The sequence below is a fragment of the Citrus sinensis genome, chromosome 8 (assembly GCF_022201045.2).
Source record: "Citrus sinensis cultivar Valencia sweet orange chromosome 8, DVS_A1.0, whole genome shotgun sequence".
NCBI lineage: Eukaryota > Viridiplantae > Streptophyta > Magnoliopsida > Sapindales > Rutaceae > Citrus > Citrus sinensis.
The window spans coordinates 115,775-141,442 of NC_068563.1; the positions used below are offsets into that span (position 1 = coordinate 115,775).

The window sequence follows — 25,668 nt, forward strand, 5'->3', positions numbered from 1 at the left end:
AAATAATACAATTATGTAAAGTGCCAAATAATCAAAACTGTTTTTGTATTGGCTATTTTTCTTTAACTTAATGCATGAATTATTTCATTATTATAATTTTTTCTTCGGATTAATATTTGAAAAGTATTATTCTTTAAAAAATATTAATCTTAATCATTATTGTAGGCATCATATTGGATGGGTGCTAATGATGGTGAATGAAATGAAGATATTCTCTTGGATCTTGTGTTGAACGATAATATGAAATGCAATTGTTATTTTTAGATACTAGTTTGTGGTTTTTTTTAATAAATTTGTGTATTTTATACTTAAATTTGAGAATTTGTGTTGGATTGATGTTGAAATTTTAATTTTTCATTTACATCAATTAAATTTAAAATTGATTATGTTATGTGGAATTTGAGGTTATTATTGTAAATTTATATATTGAACATTTGTTATTTTAAATGTAAAAACCCATAAAAAATCTGCCGAATACCATTACAGGTTTAGTAATTATCAAAACCTACAGCGGGTGGGTTTAATAATTTAAATTTTATGCGGATTTGAATTTGATAATGACAAATACGCTGCGAACGGTGCCCATCGCCATCCCTAATTCGAAGGAAATATGTAAGTTTATGAAGTTTAACGCCACTAGTGGAATTGAAATACTGGTTAATCAAGCAAGTTTAGAATCCGTGGAAAATCAAACCAAAATATGAAAAGGTTTAAAAGACACACTAATTAATTAAGTTGCTGGGCTTCAGTCATGAAACCTTAAACAAAGCAGAGTCTTCAAAGTTACGTCATAATGTGATCACCAAATAAATACTTAAGTTTTAAAGGAAAGAAGGAGCCAGTTGTAAACTAAAGTTTTCAGAAAACGACAAAACACTAAAAAATTTCACTCGCCAAATTTCACAATCTCAGGGCACATGAAAGTGTATCAAAAGTTAGGGCATGTGATCGATGTGATTACATAAGTTGCAATTAATTAATTGCTAATATTTAATGATTCATTCCTTTATCTATGGCTTCCATAAATTTTATATATATATATATATATTAAAGAACCCTAAACCAACACCATTTAGATATTTAAAGAACCCTCGTCAAATTAGGTCATCACAGTACTCGAATCGGATGAACATTTTATGTTCATGTACCATTACTTATTTACATTCATTTGTGGGGGGGACAACAGTCGGTGCATGCTTAAAGCACTATTGAGTATGGAGCGTGATCTAGCAATTATTATTCTATTAATCTTAATTATCTTTTTAGTTAAGCTGTGACTCTTCAATAAATTTAAAAAAAAAAATAGAAATAAAAATAAAAATAAAAACATCAACATGATAATGCATGTGACGTAGTTGTTGCATTTACTAGCAAGAAGATTGAAAACTAAGACGAGAGGAAAAGAAACAACAATAGGCTGGGCTCACTAGGGTTCACCCATTTACTGAGGCCTGTACAGTGGATGGCCAACTACACCCACTTTGTCTACCACACAACAGTCATGCATTTTGTGGGACTATTTGAACCCACTGAATTTCTTTCTACACCCGTCTTATAAAACTAACATTTTTTATCAGTTTAAAATATCAAAATCGCCCATTAATTTCCTTCCCTTTCTTACAATACTTGTTCTCTCTCTACACCACTTTTTGCAAATTAAAAACTTACCGTTTCACTCTCTTTGGCCATGGATTCTTTTTCTTCTTAAATTCCACTACATTTTGTTTTTTGACATTTGAATTAGGACTTTATTTTATTTTATTTTCAAATTGACACGTAGATTTATAATTTTACACAAATTTATAGAAAAAAATTATTGCTTTCATGGTTGCTTCAAAATCTTGATACACATTTTTGGATGGTGGGTTTGTTCCTATAAATTGAAGAAAGAGTAGTTATTATTATTCATCTCCTGGTGGAAGAGCTTTTGAATAAAATTAGTGAGCCAACCTAGACTCTACAATTTCTCTGCGAAGCATTCAAACTCCTTTCGCCCCGAGAACCGTAGTCTTGAAGCAGTGAGCCACTAAACCATGATCTAGTATTGGCTGTAGCCTATAGGAAAATTATTTTTGATTATTTGTAAGATTTAACATTCATCTGTAGACGAGAGAAAATCAAAAGAACTGGTTAGAGGTGATAAAAAATTGAGAGAGAGAGAGAGAGAGAGAGAGAGAGAGAGAAATTAGGATTAATTTTATCAAAATTAATTTGATAATAAATATTTTAATTAAAAATATGTTGTAGAAAGAAAATTGATGGATTCAAATAGTCTCACCATTATGCATGACCCAAAATAAGGAGAAAATGATATCTACACCCCTAAACTTAACCCTAGTGGACAAACAAATATATGTCATGTTAAAAATGGACAATTAAGGTCTATTATTTAAGAAATGAATATTTTTATCTCATTTTCTAATTGAGTTTTCATCCATGCATAAAAATAAGGTCATTGTATTGCATTAATTTTGGTAATATATTGTAGTACATTAACCTTTGTGAGCACTATCATACGCAGTATACACTACAACAGTCTCTTTATCTTCGTCCAAATAGAAAAAAAAAAAAAGCGAAAAAAGGTTTGTATATTTATTTCCATAACAAAGGAGGTCCTACCTATCTATTTACAAAATAATGAAAGTGTTAGTCCACTTATTACAACATCTTAAAGGTCTGGAATTCTTTTTTCCAAAAATCAATTTGACGTTAAAGTACTGTACGTAATTGTCAATTTTACAAGAGATCTTCTTTTTCCAATCTGTTCGTTCGGTGCAGGTGTTGAAACCTGACTTGCGTGTCTATAATTATAATAATTGGCCATATATAACTAACGGCACTAAGGAATAAGGATGCTTTCACATGTTCTTTCTTAATTCCCTTCCTTTGTGGACTACTTTCTATTGTTAGTCAAATGAAGACACAGAAGATAAAGACATTAACGACCAGGATCAGTAATGGTGGTTAGTATTGCCAAGCCACCTAAAAAGAAATGGTATTTACTATTTTTGCACCAATATTAACTGGTCACGGCACAACTTAACATCGCCGCTGGCTTTTGTACACCAAAAAGAATACTACTGGTTCTGTTTGGTAAAAACCAAGTAGTTTAGCACCTACTACTTATCAGATTTTGAAGTCTTTTGAGTTTGCGGTTAGATAGATATCCAAACAGAATTGTTGGACATATCAGTCGCAAAATCGTTGGAAGCAAAGACAGATTGAAGGAGAGGAATCTCATTCGTGGAAACTGGAAGGTTCCATCTTTTTGGCAAAAATAACCCAACAATAAAAGTTTGTGATAAACTTTTGTGCTTTGATGTATGTTACTGGTGGTACCCCGTCTAAACTACATTCAAATTCTGCAATGTTCAGTAATTCACCGAGTGCCTGGAAAGCACGTGCATGTTCTTAAATTAAGTCCATATACATACAATACCGCAAAGAGGCCTGCATCGTAGCAGCTTTAGGCAAAATCCTTATTCCGCAACCATTAGATTCATGGAAATCAATGATATGCAAATTAATGCGTGGATACAAATGGATTGATTCCCCCACTTTTCCATTTTTCAACTTGGATTAGTGAAAGCCGGAATATAATATATTCATGCGTACTCACCAAAGAATTAACAAGAGATAAAACCAAAGAAAAGAATCGGAGCCTACTGCAACTCGAAACGCACCAGCAACATCCGGTTTAGTACAAGAGCACTCTAGCTGTCTCCTCACCCTTGAATGGATTTCCCAAGCTTTATCCATGTCATCACCTGCAAATTCCATAGAACTCTAGCAAGAAACACAGTTTTCACCTTCAACTTCTGTGATAATTAAAGGCGAACTTGCAGAAATCACATTATCACATATCATGTAATGGTAACTACCAGCAAATCGTTAGCTTTCAAATTGTGTTCAAAATGCCGCATTAAGACATTTTATGAACAAGTAAATTGAAGTACTTAACAGGGCATCTAGAGATTTTTAAAAGAAAGGGGCTAGACTTTTTGTCATTATACAGAATTTGTAGATTACAGGGCTTGAATTTGAAAAACATAAAATAAAAAAACCAACAAAAGAGAAAGAATATGTAGGAATTGCATCCTTTGTTCTCCCAATCCTCCCTCTCCACATGTCTAATTGAAGTTCATCTATAATAGTTATGCAGCATTTTTACACAAGCTTTTCTCAAGCCTCAAGGCTTTTTTTCTTCTAGGAAGAAGCCTTGGTAACATCTTTGCTTGATCTGTTATACTTCATGTGGCTCTTAACGAGCTGTCCAGCTGCAAGAGCAGACATGAGTGAGAGCTCTCCAGCAAGAACAGAACCAGCTACAATGGTAGCTAGCAGCCTTGAGTTTGCCCCCGGCGACTCTTTGTTGGCACCTTTGACCCCTAGTAGGTTCAAACATGCTGACTGTGATGCAAGCTGAGTGCCACCTCCAACTGTTCCAACCTGAAGCCAAATATCAAATAGCAATATGAGACACTTTAGGCATTTCACATAAAATCTCAAACATCCCTCAATTGACCAGTCCCTAGGAAGAATAGCTAATATACCGATTTCATCCACCAATTTTCTAACAAAGTCTAGACACAAATTGATAGTCCACCAACAACCAGTATCTTATAACGAAAACGTAAGACAAAAACAATTACCTCAATGGAAGGCATGGTGACAGAAACGTGAAGGTCCTTGCCATCATTAATTGCTTCCATCATCGTGATACAGTGAGAACTCTCCACATTTTGAGCAGGATCTTGGCCAGTGGCTATGTAGACTGCAGTGACGATGTTACTGGCATGGGCATTGAAGCCACCAAGAGCTCCAGCCATGGCAGAACCAGTAAGGTTCTTGAGCATATTAAGCTCCACCAGGGCATCCACATTAGTCTTCAATACTTTCCTGACGACATCACCCTTAATTATGGCCTCACAAACCACGGACTTGCCCCGTCCTTCAATCCAGTTGACAGCAGCAGGCTTCTTGTCGGAACAGAAGTTACCTGAATTACGCACAACGCAGTACAAATGGAAATTAGATTACTGTGGTAGAAATGGAAAAAGGAGAGGAACTAACAAATAGTCAAGTACCAGAAATGCCAATGACATCCATGTCGGGGAACTCAGCCTGGAGGAAATCCAGAACATTTTGGACTCCTTTGGAAACCATATTCATTCCCATAGCATCACCGGTGCTGCAAGTAAATCTGAGGTAGAGATTTTTGCCAGCAATAGCACATTTGATGGCCTGAAGTCTAGCAAATCTGCTAGATTTATTGAAAACCATAGACAAAGGATCGAAATTGACAGGATTCTCCAGGAACAACTTCAACTCAGCAGCCCTCTTAGCACTCCCGAACCTAACAACGGGAGCTCTGGTCATCCCATCTTTCAACAAAACACTCGTAGCTCCACCGGACAAATGAATAGCTTTACAACCCCTGTTCGCACTCGCCACCAAGCACCCTTCGGTGGTGGCCATGGGAACCGAATACTCCCTCCCGTCAAGCAACAACGGCCCCGCAATGCCCACCGGAATCTGGACATAACCGACCGGCATCTCGCAACACTGCCCTAAAATGGACCCGTAATCAAAACCCTCCAATGGCAAACCATGCAAAGACTTGCCAGTTGATCTCTGCAAAGCCTCCCGCCTGATTGCCGCAGCCCTACGGCAATCCCCCAATTTGGATTCCAAAGAGTAAGACGGCGTCGTCCCATCCACCACAGACTTGATCATCTCCTCATCCTCTTCGGTCGTAAACGTCAGCGTATTGGGATCGTGATCGATGATTAAGCTAGGCAGTGGCTGCGGCTGCGGCTGTGGCTGTGGCAGAGTCATGACATGGGAGCAATCGAGGGCTTGGCCACATGGTAAATTCCGAGAATCATCCTTAATGATGACGTGGCTATCCTCTTCCTCCAGGTCTTCGGAAGCCCACACGTCAGCAGAAGGCCGGAGGATTGACTGAACGAAGTCGATTCCGAAAAATCCCAGCAGATAAATACACGAAGCGACGAAGGCTACAATGGCCACCATCTCGGAGAGTGTCACGACGTGGAGGGGCGTCGAATTGCGAATCTTCTCGCGCCAGCGGGAGAGCAAGTAGTAAACGACGGTGAAGAAGAGCGTGAAGAACAAGGCATTGATGATGTACAGAGGAAGCGGCAGCTGCGCGTGTGTTTCTTCCTCTTCGATTGTTTTGGAATGAACCGGTTTGGCAGAGGCAATCGATCTCCGGCGGACTTCCATTTTCGTGGTAAATGGCGACGGCCGGCCGAGGATCCGAGGGCGGATAGTTAAGATTAAAAGAAAAAAAAAATTACTTAGTTTTATATGTTAACGTACAAATGTAGCAGTGGTAGTCGTAGAATTTCTACGACACCGTAATAGATCTCTCGAGTTTGGTTAACGAGGAAGCTGGTGCTTAGGGCGCGGGCTTTTATAGAATTAGTTGGTAGGAAGAAGGGGGGAGGGGTCCACACGTGTAGAACAAATGATACGGGCAAATGACACGTGTTAGATGCGAGGCATTTTACGAGTTACGACGAGTTTAATTTCAAGAGTCAAAGTTTCAAAGTGAGTGGAAGGCCGATTGCGATTGTGGTATTGGGAAGGGATGATGCTACCGCTTGTTGGTTTGCCGTTTATTGTTTTAATTTATTGGTCAAGTCTTTTACTTTGTTCCTCTTTCCAACCAAATTCCAAGTTCCAACTCACAGCTGCTGTTTTTTTTGTTTTTGGTCCCGGCAGACCAAACCCATACCGACAGCGCGGCTAATGGCTAGGATGTGTATTGATGGTTATTGATTACGGTAATTGTAATTTGTAACATTTATAATTTTATAACAAGAGAATAATAACTAAACTACCATATAATATTACGCGAATTTTTTTTTTTTTTCTATTCTTGTGTTTAAAAGTGTCTCTCTTAAATATGTCTATAAAGAGTTATGTTTATTTTGATCCGCTCTCTATCTATAAGAGCCAGACAATTTTTGAAGTGTAGCTTTGGCTAATATATTTGAATTTGTTTCAATGTTCCATGGACTCGTTAGTCACCCTTCATGATTGGGGTTGGTTGGCGAGGTGAGGTCTAAGCACCATTGTCACTGGCTCTCGACGGGGATTCATAAAGCGATCGGCACATAGTCCCGAAATTACTGGACACTCTGAGGCGTCCGATGCAGAGGTCCCTGAGCCAAATCACTCAACACCTAAAGAGTCTAAGTCGATGCTGGCACTTAAGCAAGCGTCCCTTCTATTTCCTTCCAACTGTCAAAACAAGAATAGAAAAAAAAAAAAAAAAAAACACTTGTTCAAAAGTAAATGTAACATTTTCACGATACAAATTGATTGTCTGAAACCTCTATAAATTAAACCAAGTTAATTTTTCTTATTAAAAAAAAATTAAAATTTATCTTTCAATAATGTGTTTTTCTACTACAGTACTACTGTTTTAATATCAAGAATTAAATGGGGCACTAAAAATATATTAAAGGACCTAACTAATAAAAATGGATCCAACTACGGTACCACCGTGGTACCCGTACCACTGGTTTTGTCTTTTATGCCAGCTGTGTTGTAAATTTTCATTGAACCCCTTTCATTCATTTTTATTTAAACTTTACCTCATAAATATTAAATTAATTTCTATTGCATCCATATAAACATTATAATTAGCACCTTCTACTATTTGTTATTTATACATTTTTCTTCTATATTACACCTTTATCACAATACCCCTCTCTTTATCACAAATACCGGCGAACCCGACCCGAATTTCGTTTCCATTTCCGTCCACGCCACCGGCTAAGGTTGGTACCGATCGGAAGATTGTGCGACGTCGGTCATCTCCACGCCATTCTTGTCACAAAAATAACCGGGTCAACCCGACCCAGATTTTGTTTCCATTTCCGGCAACTCCACCGGCCAAGGTTGGTACCGATCGGAAGCTCGTGTGATGCCGGTCATCTCCATGTCATCCTTGTCGCCGTAAAGCATTCGGAAAGCTGCCGATCGAAGCCGTGAAAAGTCACAAAATCCCCGCTTCAATTCGCCGTTGTTTCTCCAGTTTCCGGTGACGCCACCACTTGAGTTTTGTTCTCCACAATTCCCTCTGTCTTTTCTGACCAACCACAGCCACCGGAGGAGCTGATTTGCCGTTGATCGGCTGTTGAAGGATTCACGGGTTTGGGAGAAATGAACTTAATATTTTTGAAGCAAAGTTCAAATAAGAATAAGTGAAAGGGCTTCATGAAATTTTACACAGAAAAGACAAAAGCAGTGGCATGGTGCCACTGTTGCACGATAGGCGAGTCCAATAAAAATAGGTGCCATTTTAGATTAAGGTATATTATCATTAACTTATTTCATAAGTTTTGACAAATATGGGATTTGTTAATCTATTTTAAAGCTGCTTATTTTATAAGTTTCTCCATTCTAATAGCAGTTTTTAAAAGTAAGTCTGAATTAGTCTAATTACGAAAATCTAAATGACGTGTTTGTTTTTCTTTTTAAAATATATGAATATAAGTGGCGTTTTGTTTGTTTTTACAATAAAAAACATCTTAAACTTGATTATTTGACATTTATGTTATGATAAATTGAAACAGAAAAGAGGATTAGATTTTATAGTTTAGGAAATAAATTATTTTACATAGATATTTTTTAAATATAATATTTACTTGTCATTCATACCTTTTTCCATTCAGATAAAAGTCACAAAAGTTTACTTTTTTTATTTAGATGTAAATATCTTAAAATCATACATAAGTTCCAAAAAGCAAATAAGCATATTTTAAAAAAGGTCTTAAATTAATAAAATTTTCAAACTTCAGACATTTATCAAACAACCTCTAAGTATGGGATTACTTTTTCTAAGCAGCTTATCAAATAAATTACCATATTTTTTAAAAGTTTCAATTATAATCTTAATATTTTAATAAATGACAAATACTTATTTAGTCCTTATAGTTAAGGTTAAGTGCTCGTTTTGTCCCTATTTTTCAAAAATTATCTCAAGACACTTTTACTGTTGAATATGTGAGACTCATACCCTTATATTTCCTTTTCTTTTGCAATAGAACCCTTACTATAATTTTAAAGCAATGTTTGATAATATACAATAATCTTGCTAATAATTATTTACAACAAATTAATTTATCAAATTAATCCTAAAAGTAAAATAATAACAAAAAATTTTACATTTACTTTTATTATACTTTCGAGGTTAATTTTTATTAATTTTTTTATAGATAAATTAATTAATATCCCCAAGAATATTATTGTAAGGATATAATTGTAAAAGCAATGAAAAAAGGACATGAGTTGTCATATATCAAACAATAAGGGTGTTTTGAGATATTTTTCAAAATATAATGCCTAAACAAGCATTTCTCTTTTAATAAAAATAAAATTATGTGTTTTTTTAAAGCCAAACATATAAATAAAAATAATTTAAATTTATGACTATTGTGGTCGTTATATAATAATAAAAACTTTCATAATAAAATTTACCAAACGAAATACTCTACTTTTTAAACCCACAGCAATATCGACAACATAATTTATCAAACAACAAAGTATTTTTTTTAAATAGTAACTTATTTCATCAATACAACATAAACACCTTCTTCCATTAAACACCATGATCTCAAATTGGCTCGTATTTTCTAAAATGGGCCAAAGTGTCATTCTCTCTAGAGTTAATGATCTCTTTTATGTTTTACTTTTATTTGAAGAGTCAAAAAATAACCACAATATCTAAAATGATAATAGGACAATCCACTGTACATCAACCCTACATGGTCACATTTCATACGGCTGCTTTATTCCATTAACACATTTTTCATTATATATACAATACTTTTTACACAATTCATATTTCTTTATTGTAAGATATGGGTTGAAAATTTTGAAAATGTAAAGAAAAATTTAGGACAATGTAACTCATTGAAGTGGATGCATGATAGATATATTTGACAAAATCATATTCTCTTTCAAATATAGTAAAAACCACTATGTAGTATTACTCTATATGAGAATAACCTCCATATAATTATAAAAAATAATAGTCTAGTTTTGGTCCAATTATAAATAAAAATAAGCTTCATATAGTGATAAATTATGATTTATCAAGATCTCGTCTTAAAAAATCATATTTACATAATAATAATTAAATATTTGTATATTGTAAGAATATATACTCTATGTTACATTAAAGGTTTAAAATGAAATAAAATATTTTTCAAAAATTACTTTGGATAATGATTTATTCTTCAGAGTTGTCACCAAATTATTATATAATATTTATTGAAATTAGAGTGTGAGATTAAAGAGAATGCAAACGTTTCGACTCTTAAAATGACTTTGCAAGTTCCCAATCGAATAAAATTAATGTAGTGCATACTTTACCTCTATATCACTTGGATTAAGGATAATTAAGTCAAACCAATAAATTTTATAATCACACATCTATTAAGCTATAACCTTCCCATAGTAATAAAAATAATTTGGTCGCAACATTATGAAAATAGAGAGATTTTATTGTAGTTTATGGAAGTAATCACTTACGACTTCTTTTATAAACTGTATTAGTTTTGCAAGCTGTCTATCTCAGCAAACTTAAACATTCCATGATTGCAGTTTTCCCACCCTAATTTTGATACTGTAAACGCTGTTAATGGTTATTGATGTCACAATTGAAATGAATATCCATTTTATACCGAGCCCATTACATTTTAATATAAATTTCATGTTTCATTTTAATGATTAACATAATCAATAATTGTTAGGCTACATTAAACTACTAAAAAAAAATTTGGTACTTCTTTGACTATCCAATTTTCATACACACGCGAATTCCGCTCCTTTTTATTTAAGTTTTCAATTTGTATTAAAAAAAAAATTCAGTTCAAAATTAACGGTTGCTATTGTAATACTGATAATTAATCTGAGCGGTGTCAAATATGGAGATAAATCAATTAAATTAGGTGACCACGTGTTACATTACGTTGTAAAATTAATCATTTTTAATTATTTTTACTTTAAATATTTAGATCTTTCCACTGAGCCCTTTTGGGATTGTTATTAGGGCAACAATAATAATTTATTTCATTTTTTTTTTTACAAAAAGAAAAAGTGTTTGGTTAATCTTTAAAATATAAAAATTTTATAATTTTATTTATTTTGACAGCAACTTCTAAAAAAAAATGTATGATGTTGCTTTTTAAAAGTAATTAATAATCCTTTTAAAGTCTTATTACAATAAAATTCACCAAAGATATAAAAGCTTAGTTTGAAAAGGACGAGAATCATCTTACAGTATTAATCTCTCTTGTTAAAATTAGTAGTCAAGATTGAAGTTTTTTCATTTTATTTACAATTAATTTAGTTTTTATTGTTAGATTTGAAAGGTTATGAAAAACTGAGAAAAATACTAAAAAAAGAGATTCTAATCCGTTTGAAAATTACATCAACCTCAATTACGTGGTTTATCAAATTTATCTAACCACAATTTTGGTCTACTTAAATTATTTCATCAGCCCAATAAAAAAAATTTATTTTATAAGGAGCAGCAGCAATCCAAAATTGCTTTTAATTTGTGTCAGGTCCCACTTTGATTTGAGGAAAAAGGATTGTGATCTCAAATATGTCAAAACTTTAGCACATTATATCTCAATTTTTATAATATTTCATAAAGGATCACAAATCGTAATTTATTATGTACTTTGTGTAAATATATCAATCATTTATTAAAAAAAGAAAAAGGCAAATGTTGTATTGTTTGTTGTATGTAGTTTGAATCAATTAATCATTTAGTCAATTAATCATACGATACTTATGAAGGTAAGAATGAGTCAATCAATGAGTGGGGAAAATGACTCCTATGTGGATGATGGACTTAAATTCAGTTAAAATTAAATTAAAACCCACCTGTAGTCAATTAGCAAATTAAAGAACAACCCAACCTGTTTGGCGCAATTTCACTGGGGCCAAATCCAGTAATTAATCCTCCACAAACTGAATTAGGCATGAAAATCCAGGGCAAAAGGATCATTGTTTGTTTGGCATGTCTTGACTTCATTCTCCTTTGACGTTGTCATTAGTTACCCAATAGAATTCTATTACTTTTGATATTCAATTTTTAATTTTTATTATTTTTTTTAAATGAAGAAAAAAAGAAAAAAGAAAATTGGGTAAATGCGTAGTATATATACTATATATATGGTTTATAACTTCACCACTAGTATTACAATAATACCACTCTATAGTAATAGTCTATATAAGAATAATGTTCATGCAATCATAAAAAAAATTATAGGCCTATTTGAGTTTTGTTATAAATAAGAAAAAAAACTCTACACTGTAATAAGTTATAATTTTTTTAGATCTACTATTAAGAAATTTGCCCTCCACTTAGTAATTATTATTTGCATGTTGTAAAAGTATATGATATATTATATTAAAGGTTTAACATGAAATAAATATTTTTCGAAAGTTATTTGGGACAATGATTTATTATTTAGAGTCATTACCAAATTCTTATACAACATTTATATAATTTACATTGAAAGAAAAATATTAAAGAGAATGCAAATATTTTAGAATTTTAAGAAGACTTTTTACATTCCCGACACTATATAGATACATGTATAAATTTCTTAAAATTATCTCTATTTCTTTTATCAATATATATACTTTGGATTTAATGTGCTTCACTACTTAATTATTAGTGTAGTATAGTTTAATATCTGTATCACTTGCAGTAAGTATAATTTAGTCAAAATAATAATTTTGCAACTACATCTCTATTAAGTTATAACCTATTTATAGTAATTAAATTAGTTTTGTACCATATTATGACTACAAAGAGGTATTACTATAGAAAATTAAAAAAATAACATGTAGTAGCATTTTCATAATTTCATGATTTATTTTCTTTACAGTCGTACTTACTTATTTTCTTTCTATCATACCAAATTATTCAAATATTTCACATGCTTAGTCAATAAAATTACAAAGATTTCAAGAATAATTTTTTTATGATATAATTTCAATAATTTATATTATAAAATTATTTTTTGTATTGTTATATATATTGTGCTAAGAATTTTGATGCCGCATTGATTGATATGTAATTTTTCACTTCTTTATATGCACCAACATACATATGAATATTGACAATAGTTGTATAAATTAATCCATAGTGATAAAAAGTTTCGAGGGAAAATGATTATTTTAACATTTTTTATTCCCTAAATTTTGATGAATGTCTGTCAATTTTAGATTTTGGAAGATCGAAAATTCAGGTGGAGTTAAATTTTAGAAATGAGTGAAGTGGGTTTGGATTAGAGATTAAAATTTGGTGTAGTTTAGTGTAAGGTAATACAGTGCGTACTCGTTGACTTGGGAGTTGGGACCAAGCTGTGATGGAGGAACGAAGAGCTCACCGTGGGCGCGAAGAACCAGATCCGCAGACTCCTTTAGAATTTTTGGCAAAGGCCTTCTCAACGGAATATTCAAATTAGCATGACAGTCCTTTGACTCGCGTTGATAGGCCTTTGATCAATTGACCCGAGTCTGGATTTGCGTGTTTTGACCGCAACTGGACGCCTCTGATGCAGCCACGTATCGACCTCTTGTTCCGTTCATTTTCTCTGAATTTAGGATTCTATATTCCTTCTGGTTTTGGTTTGAAAAGAAGCCAAAGATAATCAAGAAAGAACACCAACAAGCACGTAAATCAGTTGACATAAAGATGTTCTAATTTAACGAAGGTCTTTAGTTTGAAGTTTGGGAATGCAGCTGCATTAAATATTTGTTGGGAGAATTTTGCCGCCCTAGTGGTCCTACTCAACTAGAATATAGATTAGTCAGGGCCCAATGTGATCTTTGGATACTAGATGATTTAATATAACAAAAAAAAAACAATCAAGAAAGAATAAAGGAGAAGAAGTCAACCTTTTATCTTTTAGCACCCAAAGACAAAGTGCACAAGTTGATTGTTGAATGTGATGATCGGAGATAAAGATTGAATGCTGAGTTAAGTTTTTACTAAGTACTAAATCAATAGTTGTTAGATAAAAAATAAAAAATAAAATACACAAAATAAATCTTGACAATTGATTCCTTACTTAGTAAAAAATAAGCTCATTATTGAATCCCAATCCGATGATTGGAGATTCGGATAATTTATTTTGAGGAATAATTTAGTGAGTGATTTTAATATTTTTTATTTTTCTAAATTTTACTTTTATATTTTTAGAGGAATACTTTTCTCAAGGATTAGAGGCTAATGTTTTGGATTAAGGTTTTTAGAAGAGTGCACCCTATATTATTTTTAGACACCAAGAATTAAATTATCCTTTATTTTCTTCTCCCGTCTTTAGCTTCATCAAGTTCATTGGTGCCAAGTCTTTGAGCCTAAAGGTGCTAAATCTAAAACGGGCATTCTCATACTCATTATCTCTTTATTGAAGATTTTGACGCCTGATTCACGCGAGGAAAATTTGTGAGGATGTGAGGGTTGACATAATGAAATTTAGACGCAAGTTGCTTATGACTGTGATGCTTTTGTAAGTTGTTCATGATCCATTGTAAACTTACATTAATTGATAGTATATTTTTTTTTCATCTACGCCTAAATATAATCATATATCGAGGTTTTTATTTTATATCGTGATGATCAATTAAATGTTTTCTCGTAAAGAATGTATTGTAGTTGTTCATTTAATTCATATTTTTGTAATTTTTATTCATCCATTGTGGTCATTGTCTTATAACTTGCATGGTTGATGTTGTTGACTCGTATATATTGAGAGTGCTCTTATATTGACGGTAAGATGCTGGGAGTTTTTGTGTTGACACCATTGGTATTGAGATAATTACTTAATCGATAGCATTTGAGCGTATCATGTCCGTTTGACAGAGAGAGAGAGAGAGTTCATTATCTCTTTAAGAAATTCCAAATCTATATGTTATTATTGAGCATTATCACGTGCTAAGTAATGAGTCATCCACGTGATCGATTAGTTTATAAAGCATGTTAATAATTTAATTGGAACAAGTTCGCTTTCAAAGCATCCACCATCTTTTTTTTTTTAATACTGATTAATCATCATATTACTGTATTACACAGATATTTACAATTATTATAGCAGATATATTACACTGATATTTACAATAAAAAATACATGATTGAGACTTATATTATTACATTAAATTCTGTGAAGTACATACCCAGACAAATAATCCCTTACAAAAAAAAGACGTCCATACTCCACTCGTATTGCACGAGGGAGAGGAAAGAGATTTTCAAAGCATCCACCATCTTTAATGTACTATGAAAGAGATTTCCCATATCTTTTTTTTTTTTTTTTTAATGAGAACTATTGCTCATGATGATATTTACAATCATATATATACTGAGATCCGTTTACATCAATTCTAATATGGCACCGCTCAGATTTTTAACCCTCTCAAATATTCGAGGGACGTCAACTCCCATTATGAGAGAAAGACTGCCTTCACTCAAGCTCTTGGGCTTCAAGGAAGGAAATTGAAATCAAATCCCTACAATGCGTCTGCGAAGGCTCGAACCACTTCCCTCATATTTGTGAGGAAGTGACTCTGGCCACTTGGGCTTAGCCCAAGTGGTTAGATTTCCCATATCTTATTTTACCACAAAAGTACAACAATAATTAATACTTTAGTAACGCGGAGAATAAAGTAAACAATGTAATTAATCATGCAGGGACGCATGCGACATGTGATGTGATCATGTGACCATATGTTTTTATTCCCACATTTTTCATTTGCTTATATATGAATACGAATATTCAATGGTGAATATCACAAGTGATTGAATAATGAGAACTCATCACCAGCTGTGAATTTTTATTTTTTAACACGTGAATCATCTCGTTCTCATTTCTCAAATTTGTGAGTACATTCAAAATTTATTTTTATTATTTATTATTTATTTTTAGCAAGTAAATGATTATTAATTCTTATTCCCAACTCCGAAGGAGTAAACATAATCTTAATTATTGACTGTTGAGTAAAAGAGAACCAACTTATTGAGGAAAAGTTACAGTCCATTCATTCCTTTTTCTTATATTTATAAATAGGATCATAGTAAATTATATTATATGTAATTTTCATCTAATCTAAGAGTTGCATTCAATAACTCAAGTGTTGTTTGATTAGATGTACGTCTTAAGTTATTGGATGCAACTCTTGGGTTGGATGTAAGCAACATATAATGTAACTTAGCCACACTTGATGCGGCGACTATGTGTCAATTTGAGAATGTTGTAATTTTTTAAAGTAATTACTATTAGTTGTACTATAGAAATAATCAGCTGTAAAGAGAATTAATTAAGTGTTTGATAAATTTTGTTTTCAGAAGTATTTTGAGTTTTAAAAGTATTTATTAACGTTTGGTAAACTACTGAGAGAAAAAAAATAACTAAAATGTACATAATGTAGGATAAAATTTATTTATACATATAAAAATATGTACATATAATATTTTAAAGTGTGAATTATAATAATTTTTACTAAAAATAAAATTTATAATATATTTTTTATTTTTTATCTTAAAACAATTGATAATTAAATTTATAATATAGTGAAATAAATTTAATAATAATTCGACCAACAAATTAATACTAATAAATTTATATTGATGAATTATAATAAAAAAATATTAAAATATTGATTTTGTTTCTAATTTGAATAAGGATAATTTTGTGTTTAAGTAATCATTTTAAGGATATTTATGGAATTATACTAAATGATAAAATTGATTCTCAAGATCAAAATCTAACAGCTACATCTTCTCTATTTTTCAAAATCAACTGTAGAAGGGGCTAATTTTAACAAAAGTGATTTTGATTTCTTTACCAAATATTAAAATTAGTTTTTAGATTTTCAAAATTTCTTTTAAGCCTCTCAAAAATAATTCCAAACGGGCCCTATGTAATAATGTAAAAGATTTTCTTTTCTTATGAATATAACACCCAAAAGCATTAACTTTTTTATTTTTTTATTTTTAAAATAGAAAAGATAATATTTCATCAGAATTTAAAGGGAGAATGCATGTTTTATCCCTAATTGATGTCGTATTTATCACTTACATTTGTATTAAATTTTTAATTACCTAAGATAAATAACACCCAAGATATTCCGGAATAAATAACATCCAAGCTATTCGGGGGTAAATAGCACCCAAGCTATTCCGGAATAAATGGCACTCAAGCTATTTTGAGATAAATAACACTCAAGTTATTCCGGAATAAATAACATTCAAGCTATTCCGAGATAAATAACACCTAAGATATTCCGGGATAAATAACACCCAAGCTATTCTGGGATAAATGACACCCAAGCTATTTCGAGATAAATAACACCCAAGTTATTCTGAGGCAAATAACACCTAAGCTATTCCGGGGGAATAACATCTAAGGAAAAAAATTCTTCTGGAGCTTATAAAAATGGCAAGAGGGGGTAATTAATTCCACAATCCATTAGTCTAAGGAAATCATGTCCAAATGCCATACGAGTAAGGAAACATACAGGGCCGGAATAATTTCCTAGATCATATTCACCTCCAAATGTACATAAATGATGGGTGACACATGTCGTTAGATTGAGAATTCAAAGCAAAACCCTAAATCCACATCACTAATCATCTATAAATAGATATCCATCTCTAAGATAAAAAAGGGTCTTTGGCCTCCAAAAAAAGCATTGTTCATATCTAGAGAGAGAAACTCATCTTTTTCATTTTTCTTCTTTCTTTAATATTAATCAAACAGTGTCGGTGTGCCTTTTTCAAGTACTCACCCCTCTAGAATCAAGACCAACGATCATGACAAGCTCTCCACAAACTACAAATACGTGTGAAGGTAAAAAATTCCAGCCACCTTCAATATGCAAACAAGTTTAACTAAAAGATATTTCCATTTAAAATACACAAAATAGATTTAAACTTTATTTAGAATACAGCAGCGATGCACCAGAGCTCGTTTGTAAAAGCCACTACCACCATAGTCTGTCTAACTTTCCAGCAGATCTGGAATGCACTCCTTAATTTTTATTTTTTTTCCCTGACACTGGTCTCAAATAATCAGAACAAATGCGAAAGGAAACTACGTAAATTGAAATGGGAACAGGGAAAGCGTTGAAGTGTGAAATTAAATAATAATATATACTACTAATGCATAAGAAATTGTTATTATACTATACTATATTATCCTCCCCCACATTTATAGTCAGTTGCCCATAAGAATATAAATAATTACACGACATTGATGACAACTCATCACCAGCGGATCAAATTATTGGGATTTTGCTTTAGCGTGTATTGATAACAATAATTCACACTACAAGATAAAGTGATCAAGACTGAAGATTATGTGGTAGGGAAAGAGTAATAATATATACTAGAGGCAAGCAGCAGGAAGTTCCGGCATATCATCACCTACTTTTATATTTTACGTATATAAATAAACCGATCATCAAGCCCGCGTAAGTAAATTAACTTGAAGATAAAGGGTGGGGGAGAGAGAGAGAGAGAGAGAGATGAAAATGTTATCTTCCAATTGTAAGTTGTTGCTTCGTCTTTCTTTGTGCGTGTCTCTCTTGATGATCATATGCATACGCTGCTCTAGCAGTAGAACTCTTCAAGGTCATGATGGTGAGTTCTCCATTGTGGGGTATTCACTAGAGGTGTTGACATCCACGGACAAGCTGGTTGAGCTATTCGAGTCATGGATGTTGAAACATGGGAAATCGTATGAAAGCACGGAAGAGAAGTTGCATAGATTGGAGATATTCAAAGACAACTTGAAGCACATTGATGCGAGGAACAGAGAGCTGCAAATTACTAGTAGCTATTGGCTTGGTCTGAATGAGTTTTCAGATATGAGCCACGAAGAGTTCAAGAACAAGTACTTAACAGGACTCAAACCCGATGATGATGAGTTCCGCAGAAGGAGTCACCGCGACTCCAGTAGTAGATCTTCTGCTAGCAGTAGTAATCATTTTTTGTACAAAAATGTAGAGGATTTGCCTCAATCCGTTGACTGGAGGAAGAAAGGAGCTGTCACTCATGTCAAAAACCAAAATCCTTGTGGTACTTCATATTATAATATTATCTACCGATTTAAATTGATCAATTTAATTATTATAACTCTTTTACCTTTTTAAATTTAAATTAACTACAGTGGTTTAATTAGCTTTGATTTGTTATGTATGAAATAGTATATGAATGATTGTAAATTGCAGGTGGATGTTGGGCATTTTCAGCAGTAGCAGCAGTGGAGGGGATAAATCAGATAGTGACGGGAAATCTAACGGCGTTGTCGGAGCAAGAGTTGCTTAGCTGCGACACAAATAACTTTGGGTGCGAAGGAGGGCTTTTGTTTTATGCTTTTGAGTACATTGCCTCCAATGGAATCCACACCGAAGAAGACTACCCTTTTGTTGGGGACCAGCCGGACCAGGCCAACTCTTCTTGTAAGCTCATCGACAAAGCGGCTGCGGCGGAGGTCGTCACAATCAGTGGTTACCAAAATGTGCCTGAGAACGATGAAGGAAGTCTCTTGAAAGCACTGGCGAACCAGCCCGTTAGCGTCGGCATTGAGGCTTCTAGCAAGGATTTCCAACATTACAGCGGGGTGAGTTGAAATTGAAAGGAGGATATAAATGTTCTTTCATGCATAATAATTGATTGACTGCATTAATTAATTAATTCATACCATTGCTTGCTAAATATATATAGATACAATGCAGGGTATATTCGACGGCTCCTGTGGAACATATCCCAATCACGCAGTGACAGCAGTTGGGTATGGATCTTCTTCTTCACCGGAGGCAGTGGATTACATAATTGTCAAAAATTCATGGGGACCCAAATGGGGAGAGGGAGGCTACATCAGGATTAAGAGAAACACCGGATTACCTGGTGGCCTATGTGCTATCAACAAGTTGGCTTCATTCCCCATCAAGTTCAAGACCACTTAACTGTGTGTACTATGTTTGCCTTCAGTTATGACTAAAAATAATATCTTGTGCTTCAATGAATTGGATGAATGTCCTTCGTTTCGAGGTTTTGCTATATCATTAACTCCAGCTCGTCATAGACTAGTGAGAATTTGTTGTATGTCGACACATTTCTTCTTTAAAATTCAAAATGAATGAGAGACACTTTTGTGGGACGCTCCCAGTACCACCGCCTCTCGCAGCATAACACAGTCTAATGGTGCTCTTGCAATCGGTTTTAACCATATATTTTTTAAGTAAGATCACAACAAAATAAAAATGAAATTATTAATTAGTCTCAAATTAATAAATTATACATATATAGAAAAGTAGAAAACCATTAACGATAAAAAAAAAAATAATTTCAGATTGGGCACATATTAGTGGAGCTTTTAACACCCCTTTAAATAAATTTTATTCCTCAAATACTCCAGTTTAATTTCTTAAAAATAATAATATTGTATTATAATTAACCATCTTCCAAGAATTTTCACTAAAAAAAAATTAGTTCAATTAAGTTTCTATTTATAAAATTTATAAAATTTAAAATTATTTTTTATTGCATAATTTCTATCTCCATAACTCTAAATTCTTATAATTTTCTCAAAAAATATTGTTAATTAAAACTTAAAATAGAAATGAGAATGTATAATGTTTGTGAAAAGAATAGTTATTTAATTGAATTTTTTAGGGAATTATTTAATTGAATTCGTATTTAAATTAAGAAATAAATTAATTTATCTATAGTTACTTAAATAATTTCAATTAAAAATAGATTTTATGGGGAATTTTGAGGGATGTCTAAAGGCTCACTCCTAGGATAGAATAAAATCATTAAGCCCAAGACAGAGGCTAAATTAGGTCGGCCCATTATGAGATGTAACCAATGAGACTAACAAGTTGCAACGCCAAGGGCTGGGATGAGAAACCTAGTACGGAAAGGGGCGGAAAGACGGAGCTCCTGAGAGTTGGAGCTGGAGCAAGAGAAAGGAAGTAATCAGCAAGAAAAGAAGAAGAAGAAGAAGAAGGAATGGCGACAAATCTCTCAAAGTCAAAGAAGCGAAAACACACGTTAGAGGAACTAAAAACCCTAGGGCAGCAGCTGCTATCATCAAGAGCTCACATAAACAACTTACCTCTACTGCTCACGTTCGTGTCTCCGTCGTCGCCGCCGCAGTTCCTCCTCGAATCCCTCCTCACTCTGCAGTCCTTCTTTTCTCCCCTTTTGCCTCACCTCCCTCCCTCCTTCCCCTCTTCCACGAAGCGAACCGAAGTTTCTGGAAAAGACGATCCTGAGTTTATTTATAAAACTTGGCTTCGCTCCAAGTTCGACGAGTTCGTTCAGTCGCTTCTCCTCGTTTTAGTTTCGCCGCAATCCGAGGATGCTTATGTTTTCTTGAGAGTAAGTTCTTACTTTTTTCTTGTTAAAGTGTATTAATTAATTAATCAATTAATTAATAATATTTTTTTCTTATTTTAAAAATTACGTATTTGATAAGTGGAATGGCTTGATTAGGAAGTTGTGTTGGATACCCTAATGGAGTTTGTGAAGTTGGGAAATGGAGGGAAGTTTCATTCGGCCATCTATCATAAATTACTTCATAGCATTGTAAGCTGCAGTTTGACTAGTTACTTTTTAAGAATTTGCTAGCTACTAGCTAGATTGATGTTTGTGAGCAATGGCTCCTAATTTTCAGGTTCACTCTACGGAGTCTGTCGGTTCTGTTACAGACTTTCTTGCTTCAAAGTATTTCAAGTACATTGATGTTCGGTACTGATCACAATTATTATTTTATTCTATTTGCATACTGCATGCACTGCCAATGAGCCAGGATATTAAATCTTTTTTTTTTGGGGCTTGGGGCAGTTATTTTACCTACATCAGTATGGAAAAGCTTGCTAGAAGTTTGGAGGGAAAAGGCATCTCTGGTACTTTGTTCTCTTCTTTTCTTCATACCTTGTGTAATTTTTTTTTTTTTTTTTAACTGCCTTTTGTTTCTTAGTAGTTGAATTATTTCTCTTTGTAGATGACAAAACTGGTAGTGCAGATGAGAATAGTGAGAGTCATTCAAGAGCAAGGTTAGTGAGAGTCATTCAAGATCAAAGTGTAATCTGTTTGTTATTCTATGCAAGTGCCATTTTGAACAATGCAAATTCGATAATTTGTTTCATTAAGTAAATTCTTTTTCTCCTTTCTAAAACTTTTCTCCATTAATATGATTTCATATGCATTTTGTATACTACTATCTTTCTTGAACTTTGAAGACTTTTTCATGCTTATCGCTTTGATTGAAATTCCATTACTTTTTCTGAGTGGACGGTAGTTGGTTTGTGGGTTATCTTTCAGTGTAATGCACCATCTTGTCCAAAACACTGATGCTTCTCACAAATAGGGTATGTTTGAACATGGATGTCATATTACATTGTTTCCATTTCTATGTGTAAATAGTACTGACATTGAGAACTGCATTATCTCACTGGTTACATTAGTTGGTAGTCTTTTCCCTTTTCTTTTATTCTTCTCCCTTTGTTATTTTCTCTTTTAAGGTTAAACTTTGTTCAAAAAGTATTCACGATACTAATGAAACTTAACTGTTTCTGTTTCCTAACAGCATAGAGCTTTCTCTACGCAAGAGTTATTATATTTTATCAAAAATCCCATCAATGGAAGACAACAATGAAAAATCTGAGCATGAGATGTGGAGTGGATCAGGTAATTCCTTGTCGTATTTTAATCTTGAAGATGACATGTCTTACTTTTTCTGGAGTTTGTATTATATTCATGACTAGTGTGCATTTCTTTAAAGTTTGCTTGTTTTGGTAACCATTAGGAAGTTCATCTGAAGAAGGCAATCTCAAAGAGGCATCTAAGAAGTCAAAAACAAAAGTTAAAATGCCCAAGGCCGAAAAATCTAACAATAATGTAAGCTATTAGTTAACTGCTGGAAAACACTTTCTTGACACCATCTCCAGTTGAATTTTCTAATTTATTTGCAACTTTTATTGAGTGTTTAGTCATGTCTTCAGGCATTGTCTGCAGCCACTATATCCAAAAAGATGAAATCAAAGTTCACTAAAGCCTGGATTACATTTCTTAGGTTGCCACTACCTGTTGATATATACAAGGAGGTAAACCTCGCAGCTTGCATCTCTGCTTACACTATTGTTAGGTTTCATTGATATACTTGCATTTGTCTTGAAATTTAATATCAATACAAAGCCAACTCTTTGGGACTTACATCTTAATACAAGTTTAGAAGCTAGGCTCAGGGCTGGAACTGGAACAGTTAACCTTTGATGCTCAAATTTAGTAATAGCTTATGCTCGCTTGTACAGTGAATTGGAATTTCTAAGTTCCTCTCTTAATATTATTTTCCCTTTCTTGATACAAGATATATTTTATTGTCATGCTTCATCCTTTTCTGACCTGCTTTCTGTTTAATGCTCAGGTTCTTGTTACTCTTCATCGGGCAGTTATTCCTTTCTTGTCCAATCCCATCATGTTATGGTGAATGTACAAACCAACAATTTTTTTTTTTTTTCCATTGTTGAGATATGATATCTTTTTTTACTTTATTCTGAGTTTGTACCTGATAACATGCAGTGACTTTTTAACCCGATCATATGACATTGGTGGGGTTGTCAGTGTCATGGCTCTTAGCAGTCTCTTTATCCTCATGACTCAACATGGTTTGGAGTATCCCAACTTCTATGAAAAACTTTATGCCCTATTGGTGCCCTCTATCTTTATGGCAAAGCATAGGGCGAAATTTTTTGAGGTAATGCAAACTGCTAAATTGTTCACTGTGGGTCTCAAATGAAGTTGGAATTACATATTAATTGAAGATTGTTTAATCTCGTTGAAGGTTAAATGAAGTCAGAACTTGAATATGATTCTATAATGGTTTTAAGTCAGACATCTCTCTGGTATCTGAATAAATCAACTCAATAGCGTCGATTCCATGAGGTATCTAAAGTTAGTGATAGTTATTTGGTGCAGCTTCTTGATTCTTGCCTGAGGTCACCACTTCTTCCGGCATACTTGGCAGCTGCTTTTGTGAAGAAATTGAGTAGATTATCAATTTTGGTTCCTCCTTCAGGAGCATTAGTTATTATGGCTTTGATTCACAACCTTTTGCGGAGGCATCCTTCAATCAACTGTTTGCTGCACCGGGTAGCAAAACCATCTTTTTATCTACCATGATTTTTTTCCTATCTGTTTAGTTCATTGCATTGCAGCAAAAATTGTAATGAATGGGGCGATCTTCTTTTCAGGAAGATGGCAATGAGACTCACAATGATGATTCCAAGGCAGAGAAGGAGATTGTTGATGCTGCAACTGTCGCAAATATATCCAGCATAAAACCTGGCATTGATCATTTTGACGATGAGGAAAGTAATCCTGTGAAGTCCAATGCAATGAGTGAGTATTCCTTTCAATTTCTTATTTAAATTCTTGGTACTGGAAGTAGCATGAGTGTTCCAATTTTTATTCTTCAGGAGAATTAGCTATCATTTTTATACAGTAAACAGTGTTTTTTGGACACATTTGTATCCCAATTTGGTTTTTTATCTGTCTATTCATGCACAGACATATGTCTATATTTGTTTATTTGGGTGGTCGAATTTAGTTTGTCTGTGAATTTTTGAAAGTCTATTTATCAATGGAACTTTTTCTAACAGGAAGTTCTCTTTGGGAGATTGACACCCTCCGTCACCACTATTGCCCACCTGTATCAAGGTATGTGCTTGATGCTATGCCCGAATATAGTGCATGCCACATGCATTTACATATATACATACATACATATATACATACATATATCCAACTATTTAATTTCATGTGCTATTAGGTTTGTCTTGTCATTGGAGAATGATTTGACAGTTAGAGCAAAAACTACTGAAATCAATGTCAAAGATTTTTGTTCGGGTTCCTATGCCACAATATTTGGAGAGGAGGTAAATAAATATTACCATATCCTATGCTAATTTGCCTTAAAAGTTTGATTGAAATGTTGCTGAATGCAAATCAATATCGAATTCTGTGAACTTTTAAATTGCAGATTAGGAGACGTGTAAAACAGGTCCCACTTGCATTCTACAAGACAACACCAACCTCTTTGTTTTCGGATTCAGATTTTGCTGGTTGGACGTTCATATGTGACAAAACCGAGGAAAACAGTAATGGGAACAAAGAAAAGAACTTCGCATGTCTGTCTGAAGAAAATGGTCACATTTCTGCGAAACGACAGCGGATAGAATGCTCATAAGTCATAAATTGTGTAGGGAGTATCTGGTTATTGAAAGCAGATAAGTTTTGCAGCTCACTAAAGTTTTTGAGTAAAATACATTTACTATGCAACTAATTTTGCTGGAGATTTAATCACAGCCAAACTTCAACCTGTTATTGTTGGATATGAAATGAGCTTTGCTTTTCAATTATAGAATGGTATTTGATAAGCAAGAGGCATTGCCAGACAACCCCGAGAAAAACCGCCCCACAAACGATATTTTTGGATTGTCCATCTGTATTAACCTTAATCTAAGGTGCTCTAGGTGAATGCCCAAAAAAAAAAAAAAAAGGTTTTTAACTGGGCAGACACTGCAGGATGAAGATGG

The 25,668-nt window shown here is 33.4% G+C and overlaps 3 protein-coding genes across 4 annotated transcripts; 2 read left to right on the forward strand and 1 right to left on the reverse strand.

The window, feature by feature from the left end:
* Positions 1-3,878: 3,878 nt before the first annotated feature.
* LOC102629783 (3-hydroxy-3-methylglutaryl-coenzyme A reductase 1-like) lies at positions 3,879-6,419 on the reverse strand. The gene is made up of 3 exons (XM_006486498.3): positions 5,088-6,419; positions 4,653-4,999; positions 3,879-4,449 (listed from the first exon to the last, which is right to left on the reverse strand). The coding sequence occupies exons 1-3, from the start codon at positions 6,247-6,249 to the stop codon at positions 4,207-4,209; spliced, it is 1,752 nt and encodes a 583-aa protein (XP_006486561.2). The 5' UTR covers positions 6,250-6,419; the 3' UTR covers positions 3,879-4,206.
* Positions 6,420-18,440: 12,021 nt separating this feature from the next.
* LOC102630073 (cysteine protease XCP1-like) lies at positions 18,441-20,125 on the forward strand. The gene is made up of 3 exons (XM_006486499.4): positions 18,441-19,141; positions 19,294-19,685; positions 19,801-20,125. Exons 1-3 carry the CDS (start codon positions 18,589-18,591, stop codon positions 20,029-20,031), a joined length of 1,176 nt encoding a protein of 391 aa, XP_006486562.2. The 5' UTR covers positions 18,441-18,588; the 3' UTR covers positions 20,032-20,125.
* An 835-nt stretch (positions 20,126-20,960) lies between these two features.
* On the forward strand, positions 20,961-25,509 carry LOC102630375 (protein NUCLEOLAR COMPLEX ASSOCIATED 4). Of its 2 annotated transcripts, none has more exons than XM_006486500.4 (15): positions 20,961-21,451; positions 21,566-21,658; positions 21,747-21,820; positions 21,917-21,978; positions 22,077-22,128; positions 22,662-22,762; positions 22,881-22,972; positions 23,065-23,178; positions 23,499-23,557; positions 23,654-23,828; positions 24,050-24,223; positions 24,325-24,472; positions 24,733-24,790; positions 24,903-25,008; positions 25,113-25,509. In XM_006486500.4, the coding sequence occupies exons 1-15, from the start codon at positions 21,080-21,082 to the stop codon at positions 25,317-25,319; spliced, it is 1,887 nt and encodes a 628-aa protein (XP_006486563.2). In that variant the 5' UTR covers positions 20,961-21,079; the 3' UTR covers positions 25,320-25,509. The 2 variants fall into 2 exon arrangements, with proteins under 2 accessions (XP_006486563.2, XP_006486564.2); XM_006486501.4 differs by having other exon boundaries at positions 20,962-21,451; positions 23,077-23,178.
* Positions 25,510-25,668: the final 159 nt, after the last annotated feature.